We start from the raw sequence: 11,730 nt of genomic DNA, 5'->3' as shown, positions 1-11,730 counted from the left end.
ACCAGAGACTGGGAGACCCCTACGAGACGCTTGGCCAAGGTTCCACCATTTCCAGACCACTGACCCCCACTCCTAGTCTCCGTAAGGGTTCTGTGATCCAGGTATCAACTCCTCCTGCTCTACGTGTTGTCCCCAATTAAAAAGTGACTTACCGTTCTCACCTCCGAGGGGGTGGGTAGAGTGAGGGAGTTGAGCCTTGCTGGCTGGCAACAATGGCTGTAGAAGAAAGCCCTGAGTGAGAAGGAGGACATGTTTAGTGTAACACTCCCAGAACCCTCTGATTAAACACTTTTTCTTTCTAAGCTTGGTGTGGGTAACAGGAGTTTCTCCTTAAATTCCTGGCTTCCCTGAGTTTTGGGGTGCTGACAGAAAAAAAAAAATCTGGTACTTGGCCAGATATAGTGACTGCGGACAGTATATATAGCAAGGCTCTATTTTTTAGCTGCTTGTTTCTCTTTGGCTATGGAATACCTGGTCCTTATTCTTCTGAATATCAAAGCCAATTTTCTAGAGGAGTTTGAAAGTCCCTAAGTTCCGGGAGAGGAAATAAATGTTCTGAAAAATCTGGTACTTGGCCAGATATAGTGACTGCGGACAGTATATATAGCAAGGCTCTATTTTTTAGCTGCTTGTTTCTCTTTGGCTATGGAATACCTGGTCCTTATTCTTCTGAATATCAAAGCCAATTTTCTAGAGGAGTTTGAAAGTCCCTAAGTTCCGGGAGAGGAAATAAATGTTCTGAAAAATCTGGTACTTGGCCAGATATAGTGACTGCGGACAGTATATATAGCAAGGCTCTATTTTTTAGCTGCTTGTTTCTCTTGTTGCTTTAATGACTACCTGCAGGGGGCTAAGATCTGGACAGATTAGAAGCTCAACAAGAAAAAATTAAAAAGGATCCTTGCTGGGGGTCCCTTGATGTGGGCAATACTACTAGGCTACTGGGACGAAGTCAAAAGGAGTTAGGGGAAGGAGGTTACCTGCTGCGTAGGGTAAGTTGTACTGTGCTGGGAGCAACGAGTAGCCCAGATGGTGGTGGTGGTGGTGTGTGGACATCAGGCGCTGAGAAGGGGAGGTGCGGGGCCGGTCCACACTCCTTTCAGCCCCGCCTGCTCCCCCGACGCTGCTACAGCTGCCACCCCCCCCAACCACCCCACAACCTCCCCGATCTCTCTCCTGAGACGTTTTATCAGTTATCTGGAAAAAAAGCAGACACAAAAGCACTACTGTGAGACACACACACACACACGATGCTCTGAGTCCACATTAGGACTCCTTACAAACGCAGGGAACCTGAGAATTGTGGAGATGCCCGGTAAAGCCAATGCTAAGTCAGCTAGGCTGCACTGTAGTTAAGACCTGAACTTGCCTGCCCACCTTCTTCCAGACCCTGGATCTGGGTTTTGTTAGCAGCCGGCACCTCTTACCGTGGGAGACTTGCTCTTGTAGTGACTGGCATGCTGCTGCAAGATGTCCAGAGCTTTGGACTCTGAGCTGGATTTACAACTGACACTGGGGCTGGCTCGCGCCTTGTCGGCATCTTCACCCCCTGAGACCTTGCTGCCGTATGGGGAGAAAGAGTAGCTGGAAGGTAGGTAGGAACCTGGGGAAGGAGAAGTAAAATGGTCAGAGATGCAAGTGGCAGATGAAACTCGTTTTAGTGACTGCGATTAGGCAGGTATCAGCTTTCCTAGGCACAGGCAGAGGTGTTCCTACCACGATGTCTTCAGGCTGAACCGATTAGCGTGTCCTTTCTTTACTGTGCTATAGAGGCACACTAGCTAAGGGATATTATGAACATGGACCTCAGCTTCTGGGGAATCAACTACTCTAGAGCCTCAGTCTCAGAGATTCACCTTGGAGAGGCTAAATTATAGTGAAGTGGAAAGGTCCGAGGATTTGGAGTCAGATGACCTTGGGATCAAATTTACCTCTCGAGACCAGCTGGCTAGCCTTAAGTAAAGTAACAACCTTTCTGAGCTTCAGTTTCTTTCCCATCAGCAGGAAGATACTAATGCTATTCCATAGGGAAGATTAAATGAGATCGTGTACACAAGTCATTGAGTAGTGTCTGGCCCACAGCAGGCACTTGCCAAGGTAAGTGTTATTTTTATGTGGATGGATGGAATAGCAGAGGAAGGAACACCACAGGCTGAGACAATCTCCTATCTCTGTTTGAAAAGTTTACTTGTGCTATTTAGAGTCTGCCTTACAGTGTTCGACCAGGATATCAAGACTAGGCTGTTCTCTCACAAGGAAGGGGGAGCTCTGGGGAGTGAAAAGAATGCTCTTCTGCCCCCAGAAGCATCCCACATGACGCTTCAGACAGCAGAAAGCAGTGAGTACAGCTGAACAGGAGCAGTCCTGTAACGAGTTAAAAACCACTTACGTCCCTACTTTGTGCCCCTCCCCAAGAATTCAGGGATGGCAGTGTCAAGAGCTTATCTTTCCCAAGCTGAATGTTTTCTACTGGACTTCCCCCACTGATTTCAAACAGATCTTCCTCTCTCCCGCTGTCTTCCAACCTTCCAGCTGAACATGATCTTCTAAATGAATACATGCATTGTCCTGGTTTGAATTTTATTTGTTCCATGTGTCTCTCCCAATACAATTAAGTTGTAAGCTCCTTAAGAGGGAACTAGCCTTCTCTGTTTCTTTTGTATTCCCCAAGATACCTTACCCATTGCCAAAGTGTAGAGCATGTGTTTAAAAAAATCCCAGCTGAGGGAAGATGGCAGTGGTAGGGAGTTCTGCCTTCAGTTATCCAGGAAAACTGACTATAGAGGCAAAACTTAAGCTGGAGCAAGGGAGGGAGACATGGTCCCTCAGACTGTAGTCAGGGGTCATTCAAGGAGCTTGGGGCTAGACTGACCAGCTCACAGAATGTCACATACAAAACAGGGCGGTCATCTGTCCCAGACACAGTCAGCCTTAGGGGTCTGCAAGAAAACTCTGGCTCTGAAATCTGTTTCATTTCCTTTCCCAGTTAGTGGAGCGCCAAGTGGGAAGGTGGGGGCTATACCTGGGTAGTTCTGCATCATCACAGCAGGCATGCCCCGGTAGCTGGGGTGGTTGGGGTCATAGGACTGGCTGTAGGAGTAGCCATGCATGTAAGGGATGTAGGACTGGTGCTGGGTGAGCGGGGAGGACACAGGCACATGGACACTCGGTCGGGGCTCCTTGCTCCCCAGGCGGGGCTCCTCTGATGTGGACAGCTTGCAGTCACTACTTGTGCTTTCCTTCCCATCCTCCTTGGAGACAGAGTCCTTACTCCGACTCCTTTCTTCCTTCAATTTGCGGTCCCGCTCCTCTTTCCACCGCTCATCCTCTGACTTAATGTCCGAGTACTTGGCAGGATAGACGTATGTCCACATCCGGGGCTCTGTTTCCTAAAAATCACAGAACGAGCACTGAGTGTTGTACAGATGAGAGTGAGATTTCAAGCGCAAGGTCACAGGAGAAACACCAGTGCAGGTTAATACTAGACACCAGTGCAGGGTAAAATCTTGGCCTCTGTTGATCTTCATTTAGAACGAACTCTGGTCCCTCCTTTTTAAAAAGCCTGCTCCCTCCCTGCCCAGGAGGAAACAAGATGTGGGGAAGGAAAAGGAAAATCCACCAGTGGGTCTTCTTTAGGAGAAAATGCATTCTGGGGAAAGGAGTCTTTGAATAAAAGAAGCTGCTCCTTTTCCAAGGAATTTTAGGTGGTTTCACTTCTTAAGAGCAAGCTTAGGGGCAGAGAGTCATGAGTGCTGCCCAGCTCAGAGGAAGGAGGTCTAGTGGTGATACCAAGAAGCATGGGAAGACTTTCTAAGTCTCATGAGCAGAACATGACGTAAGACCAAGTTCTCAGTTCTAACTCTACCTATTAAAAAATCATTTTAAAAAAGATTTTATTTTTATGTAATCTCTACATCCAACGTGGGGCTCGAACTTACAACCCTGAGATCAAGAGTTGCATGCTCCACTGACTGAACCAGCCAGGGTCCCCACTATAAAATCTTTCAGGAAGTAACTCCGGCTGAATGGTAACTCCCTCTAGGAAATGGATAGATCACCATGAACTTACTCCATAGGAACCAAACAGGGGAAGAAACACTGGACTAGGAATTGAGATAACCTGGGTTCTAGTCCTGGCTCTGCTAGTAAAGTTGCAAGTGACCCAGAAAAATCAAGCTAACTTACCTGGGCATCTCCTGTCAAATGGGAAAAACACCTTTTACTTTTTAAAATGCTTTTTAAAAACACGAACATGATTTACAAAAGTAAAGAATCCTTTAAATTACAGATTTCTCCTGCCAATCTCTATTCTGCTGATCCCCCCACCTAAGAGAGCCCTGATTTGTGAGGAAGAGAGAAAGCCTATCAAATACTATTTGTTTCCTCCCAGAACAGTTACCTGTCGGTACCAGAGTATGGGATCCACCTCTGCCTGCCGGCCACACTCAGCACCTGTCTTAGCCTCAGAGGCCTCCTTGCCTAGGTGGCTGGCCTCACTCAGCTTCACTTTAAGTCCTTCTGGGGCCTGGCTGGGGAGTTTGGAGGAGTCATCTAACTTGGGAATGATGACTGACTTGGCAGGGTCAGCCCCTGGCTCCTTGGCCTTCCCGGGTCCTGACTTGACCAGGTCCGTCAGGCTGGGGGCCTTGGTAAGAGTCGGTGGAATCGACGGCTTTTGCTTCCATTCGTCCTTGAGTGCCGCCTCCCGCTCCTTCAGGCTTAGCTCGGCCTTCTTGTCGAGCCCCCGCTGCTGCTGCTCCAGGCTTTGCCGCTTCTGCTGCTCCTCGTACTGCTGCCGGTAGGCCGTGTTGGTGGTCAGGAGATGGGTGTGGTAACTCTGGTCGCTGTAGCCATACGGGGGCACATAGGCGTACTGGTTGTAGTACAGGGACTGCATGTACATGTTGGGACGCTGCTGGATGACTGAAGGCTGCTGGCTGGAACCGCTCAGTTCTGGTTTCTTTTCCTCACAGATATCGTTCTTCACTTTCCCCTCTATGCTCTCAGGCTCTTCATCCTTTTTAGTCTTCAGAGCCTGGCTCTCCATGCCTGCCTGGCTGTTGGGGTTCAGTGCTCCGGGGCTGGACTGTGCATAACTTGGAGAGTAGTAACTCTCAAAGCCTTGGTAATACGGTGAGTCTCTGCTCTGTGGCTGAGGGGGGAAAAGTGACTTCTTAGCCCCTTCCTTAACCAACTGTTCAGGGTCCTTTGATTTGACACTGTCCACTTTGCCCTCCCCATCTTCCCCAGCATCAGATATGTCAGAGTACGCAGGGCTGTTGGTTTTGACTGAGTTGCCTTCAGCTCCATTCTGGGTCACCACATGTAAGGGAGTCAGCGGCTGGGTAGGGGTGGTGCTATCTATGCGGCTACTGCCTCCGATGGAAGGGCTGGGGGCATTGTCTGTGAAGCTGTAGATCTTGTCAGCTTCTGCCTTGATGCTAGCCAGTCGGCTTTGGTGGGGGTCTGAGGAGCCATTCAGGAGCCCCTCCATCTTCACCCCATCTCCCGATGATTCCCTGAATGGGCTTTTGCCTTCTTCTGCTCGACACACTTTCCCAGGGGTCAGAGGACTTTCAAGTTCCTTTGAAGACTCCTTCTTTTTTTTGTCTTTCTTTTTCTTGTCCTTGGCTGGAGTCAAGGCAGGGTTGACTGTGAAAGGTTCTCCCATCACAGTGGGCTTGGGCTGAATAGGTTTGAGTTGGGGGCTGTTGGGCATGGCTTGGACCACTGTGGTGGTCAAGCCTGAGGAGGAGCCTGGGCTTCCTGCTGTGAAGGTGGCGGTCTGGAAGGTGTAGATTTGCTGTGGGGGGATGGCAGGGGCAATAGGCCTCGCTGACTTTAAGCTTTTGGAAGGAATCTTTTCAGGCTTCAGACTGGAGGGTTTTTTACATTTTTCTTTTTCCATACACTTCCTTTCCAAAGAATCAAAGGCATCATTGCTTGTTTCATCCATTACTGAGGGTCCATCATCAGAGCCATCATTCGATAAGGCCCCGAGGTCTGTGTCCCCTTCCCCACTCAGCTTTTTCTTACAGAGGCCTTTTGTGCTGAATTTGCTTGAAGGAGAAGGGCTATGGGGCTCTACGAGCCGAACTTTGGGGGTAGCTGAGCGGGCAGGGGACAAGGAACCTTTTTGTGAGACGGATGCACCATTGCAGCTCCCAAGGTCTGCATGTAGAGTGGGCTCCTCTCCGTACTCACTGTCTCCATCTGCTTCCGGCTTACTGTCATCATCTGTGTGGGCATGGGCTTGGTGGTACTTAAGTCCATTGATGTGCTTATATTTTTTGTTGCAGTTTGGGTGGGGGCAGTCAATCAGGACTGGGGAGGGACAATTTCTGTCTAGAACAGTGGGTTCCACCTTGGTCCCAGGGAGGGGACCAGTGGCTGAGCCCATGGAATTCGTACGGACACGCTTGCTCCCTTTGGAGTCCTCTGAGCTAGAATTCAGCTCCATGTCTGAAAGCGGTTTGTTTTTCCGCTTATTAGCTGAGGAAGGGCTGGCCTTGACATCTTCAGAGGTGCTACTGGCAGGTGGGCGATGCTCTGAAGAATTTTGGCTGCCCCGACGGCCTTTGCTATTGGCTCCTGCTCGGGTTTTGCTGCTGCTGCTGGTCCCTTTGCTGTCGGAGGCCGTGGCTGTCTCATTGACAGGTGTGTTACTGTTGGGACGCATGCGTTTGCCTCTACCCCGGCCATTGCGCATTTCCAAGTCACTGGTGGGGGAGTCGCAGAACCTTGGCAAAGGGCAAACACAACAGGATATTATTAAGAAGAGAAAACAACTTCAAACCAGTTTAGCTGCCTCCAGAAGAACTGTCCAGATGGTACTATCATTTTCAATGGATATGATTTGTTAAAGGAACTTTTGAAAGCATGGGAACTGCATTAAATGGTAAGCTCCTAGGATGCTATCTGCTTGCTAGCTGTACATCATTCCCCAACATCTGGGTTCCCCAAATCCTGGCAAACTGGGTACAAATAAGATGTAAAGTGCCATTTACTGAAATGCCAAGCAGAAAGGGTCCTTGTGAAACCCACATTGTCTAGTGTTCATAAAAATGAAAATGTTCCTGAGTTTAAACTCTTTGGAGATGGCTACCATCAAAAAGCAGCATCAATGATTGTTTGTTTACCTACAGGCAGACTGGGTGGACTTGGTCTCAAGGTAATTCCAGACAAAGGCTTAAACAGGATCTCCTCCCCAATGCCTATCCCACTCGTCAACATGTAATTCATTTATTCTTCTTCAATGCCAGAGCAGGAGAGTGCCTTCCCTCAACCCAACACTATCATATTCTTTAAAAGCTGGGTGTCTTAAAAGCGATCCAGCTCTAACAGGATGAAGGCATAAGGGATCACTGATTAGGGTGGCTGAGACTAATATGCGCCAAAAAACTGTAAAATGCTTACCTGGGGGGTGCCCAATCATGCCGCGTGCAGTCAAGAAGTGTACCTACATATGTCTTGTTCCTCCACGTTACATTCACCACCAACATCCCTGGAAGACAAGAAGATTCTGATACAGACAAGAGCAACCCTGCTGGCCACAGACAAGAGTGTTTTTCTTTTGAGGAGGATTCTGGCTCCTGTAGGAGGGTTTAGGTGGTGCTCTGGGTCCCCATGAGACACACAGGATTGGGCCAAAATATCACTATGGGAACTACCTAGTCAGCTCCATAGATTTATAAGACTTAGTGTCATACTGACATCAGAATTCTCTTTTAAAGAATAAAAATCACAGTTAAAAAGCGCTATTGATGGGATCATGCTGATAACTTACCTTTCTCATTAACATTACAAATCTGAGATGTATCTATGTATCTATGCTGACATGAAAAGCTTAACTTATTTTAACTGTGCTCACATACGACTGAGCATATATGTGCTCACGTACGTTATGATTTGACCACAGTTTTCAAGTTCTCCTACTGATGGACATTTAGGATATTTTGAGCATTGCACTCAAATGATATCACAGTGAACACTCTGTCTTGTTCATATTACTTAAAAATGGTTTTGGATGGATAATATAGTCATACTTCTAAATTCAAAAGCTAGCAAACAAATTGCAATATAAATGAAGTGTCCCTCCTGTCACTGTTCTTCAACCTTCTAGTTCCTCTACCCAGAAACATCCATGGATCCACATAATTCTCCAGAGAGATTTTACACATTTATAAACAAATACACATTTATATATACAATATAAACAAATATACATTCTTCTCAAATGGTAGCAAAAACAATGTTCTGTACTTCTTTCATCTAAACATATACTTTGGATCATTCCATATCAGGACACGTTGAACTACTTCATTTCAATGGCTGCACTGGAATGATTTCAAAGTATACTATAATTTATTTAATCAGACCCCTGGTGATGGACATTTAGGTTGCGTCACCATTCTGCTACTACAAATAACACTAAATGGATGATCTTGTACAAATGTTTTATCTTACTTATATGAGTATTTCGGTAAGGTAAATTCCTGTAAGTAAAACTGTTAATCATAGAGCACTTGTATTTGGATCTTGTTAAATACTGCCAAACTGCCATCAAAGAAGATATACTAATTTATACACCCATTAGTAGTGCATGAGAACACCAGCTGTCCTTTTCCTCTGGCAACACGGTGTTCTCGAACTTATTGATCTTTGGCAACATGATAGGAGAAAAAGAGTGTTTTAATTTAATGTTTCTTATCATGAGTCTGTATATCATATCATTTTAAGACATTATGAGATGTATTTCCTTCCTGAGTTGTCTGTTCAAATCCTTTGCTCATTTTTCTACTGAAATATGTAGTCTTTTAGTTACTTGTAACTCTTAATATACTTAAATAAGCCTACTGTCTGTTGTACAAATCAGGTATTTCCCCCTGGTTTGTCATGTGCTAATGGTGGTTAATGCTCTGTAGACATTATTTGCCTTAAAAAAAAAGAAAAAAAGATTTGTTTATTTGAGAGCGACAGATACAGTGACAGAGAGCACAAGCAGGGAGAAGGGAGAAGCAGGTTCCCTGCTGAGCACAAAGCCCAAAGCAGGCTCGATCCCAGCTCCTGGGATCATGACCTTTGAGTTGAAGGCAGATGCTTAACTGACTGAGCCAACCAGGCACCCCTATTTACATTTTTTTTTAAAGATTTTATTTATTTGACAGAGATCACAAGGAGGCAGAGAGGCAGGCAGAGAGAGAGGAAGGGAAGCAGGCTCCCTGCTCAGCAGAGAGCCCGATGTGGGGCTTGATCCCAGGACCCTGGGATCATGAACTGAGCCGAAGGCAGAGGCTTAACCCACTGAGCCACCCAGGTGCCCGGGCTATTAACCTTTTTAAAGAAGGTTTATTTAAGTACTCTCTATATCCAAAGTGGGGTTCAAACTCATGACACTGAAGTCAAGAGTTGCATGCTGTACTGACTGAGCCAGCCAGGCGCCCCGAAATTATTGACTTTTATGTTGTTACACTTATCAGTCTTTTATTTTATAGCTTTAGAGTTTTTTGTCCTATTTCAAAAGGTTTTCCTTATTCCATCACTTCATTAATAGTTTTTTCTTATGGTTTCTTTTAGTACTTTCATAGTTTGATTTTTTTTTTTTTTAAGATTTTATTTATTTACTTGACAGAGAGAGAGACAGCAAGAGAAGGAACACAAGCAGAGGGAGTAAGGGAGTGGGAGAGGGAGAAGCAGACAACCACTTAGCAGGGAGCCTGATGCGGGGCTCAATCCCAGGACCCTGGGATCATGACTTGAGCCAAAGGCAGACGCTTAATAACTGAGTCACCCAGGCACCCAGTATAGTTTGATTTTTTTATCTTTAAATCTTTGATCCATCTGAAATTCAATCTGGTATAAAACTTTTTTTTTTTTTTTTTTTTTAAAGTAATCTCCATAACCAACATGGGGCTCAAACTCATGACCAGGAGATCAAGAGTCAGATGCTCTCCTGATTGAGCCAGGCACCCCTAAAACAACTTTTTAATTTTGTTTTTGTGGCTTATTTATCCTCTTAAGTATTTTTGGTTAATTCCACATTTTAGTGAAGTCAAATATTTACAGTTTATGCTTCTGATGTTTTATCACAAAGTCAATAACATTATACCACGAGACACTTTGAAGTCATTAACAAGCTATAAATAGTTTTTACATTTTTAATGGTAGAAAAAATGAAAAGGAGAATAACATTTTATGTTACATGAAATTATATGTTATGTGATCTGAATAAAGTTTTATTGGAATCATAACCTCACTTACTCATTTATGCACTGTCTATGCCTGATTTCAGGCCGCAAGGCAGAGTTACATACGCAACAGAGAGAGAGGCTGCATGGCCTGCAAACCCTAAAATATTTACTACCTTTGTGCACAGGTTTGCTAGCCCATTTTAGATCTTTTCTCCTTTCAAATATAAGCACTTAAATGTATGAATTTCCCTCATAGCCTATTTTAGCTGCATTCCACAGGCTTTGATATGTTTTCACGATCATTCAGGTCCAAAGATCTTCTAGTTTCCCCGGTGATTTCCTTTTTGATTCTGGGTTATTTAGAAAATTGTTGTCAAATTTCCAACTATTTAGGGACTTTCCCGATATCTTTCTGTTATTCATTTCCAATATAATTTGATTCAAATACAATTTGTGGCAGAGAACATACTCTGGTATGATTTCAAACCTTTCAAATTTGGAGAACTTCTGGTCTGAAATATGAACTATCTTGAAAGTTCCATGTACACCTGAAAGTAGTATCTTAAAGTGTGTACTCTATAGTTTTAGGGTTTTCTATAAATGAATGATATTATTCAAATCTACTATATGGCCACTAATTTTCTCCCACCTTATCAATTACTTGCCCCCTCTTTTTGTTCACTGGAATTTCTGTTCCTCTAGAAGCTGGATGTTCTAGATTAATCCTCTTTTTTATCTCGTACTCCTGTTTTCCACTCCTTTGTCTGTATTTTATATTCAAAGGGATTTCTTTCATGTTCTAAATTATATTCTGAAATTTCCATTTTTACTACTGTATTATTAAAAAAAGGCATCCTGTTGTTTCATAGATAGAATAATGTTATTTCTCTAAAGATATTTAATTATATTTGATCCTTGAACAATAAAGGTTTAAAGTGCATGGGTCCCCTTATACATGTATTTATTCTTTTTTTTTTTTAAGATTTTTTATTTATTTATCAGAGAGAGAGAGAGAGAGAGAGCGCACAGGCAGACAGAATGGCAGGCAGAGGCAGAGGGAGAAGCAGGCTCCCTGCCGAGCAAGGAGCCTGATGTGGGACTCGATCCCAGGACACTGGGATCATGACCTGAGCCGAAGGCAGCTGCTTAACCAACTGAGCCACCCAGGCGTCCCCATGGATTTATTCTTTTTAAAAATTTCTCCATTTATTTGAGAGAGAGCATGTATGTGCAAGCACCTATGAGTGTGGGAAGGAGCAGAAAGACTCTCAGGCAGACTCCCTGCTGAGCAGATGACCTGAGCTGAAACCAAGGATTGGACAAAACCAAGAATGTGATGTTTAACTAATTGACTGAGCCACTAAGGTGCCTGCACATTTATTTTTTTTTAAATAAATACAGTACAGGAGAGCCTGGTTGGCTCATTGGGTTAAGCCTCTGCCTTCGGCTCAGGTCATGATCTCAGGGTCCTGGGATAGAGCCCTACATCGTGCTCTCTGCTTGGCGGGGAGCCTGCTTCCCTCTCTGTCTCTGCCTGCCT

At 44.9% G+C, this 11,730-nt stretch overlaps 1 protein-coding gene across 4 annotated transcripts in view; it reads right to left on the bottom strand.

Annotated features, from left to right (window-relative positions):
• The window catches only part of ZNF609 (zinc finger protein 609), a 231,269-nt gene that overhangs the window by 4,553 nt on the left and 214,986 nt on the right, over positions 1 to 11,730 (bottom strand). For 3 of the 4 annotated variants that reach the window (XM_059180759.1, XM_059180756.1, XM_059180758.1), the window contains 6 exons: positions 7,417 to 7,504; positions 4,400 to 6,740; positions 3,023 to 3,389; positions 1,428 to 1,603; positions 981 to 1,197; positions 153 to 231 (listed from right to left, as the gene is read on the bottom strand). In XM_059180759.1, the coding sequence (XP_059036742.1) occupies positions 158 to 231; positions 981 to 1,197; positions 1,428 to 1,603; positions 3,023 to 3,389; positions 4,400 to 6,740; positions 7,417 to 7,504 (3,263 nt within the window). In that variant the 3' untranslated portion in view covers positions 153 to 157. The remainder of the gene's footprint in view (positions 1 to 152; positions 232 to 980; positions 1,198 to 1,427; positions 1,604 to 3,022; positions 3,390 to 4,399; positions 6,741 to 7,416; positions 7,505 to 11,730) is intronic. The other variant, XM_059180757.1, reaches the window with a different exon arrangement.

This window comes from Mustela lutreola, chromosome 7, assembly GCF_030435805.1.
Source record: "Mustela lutreola isolate mMusLut2 chromosome 7, mMusLut2.pri, whole genome shotgun sequence".
NCBI classification, from domain to species: Eukaryota; Metazoa; Chordata; class Mammalia; order Carnivora; family Mustelidae; genus Mustela; species Mustela lutreola.
This window is presented reverse-complemented; position numbering and strand designations above follow the sequence as displayed.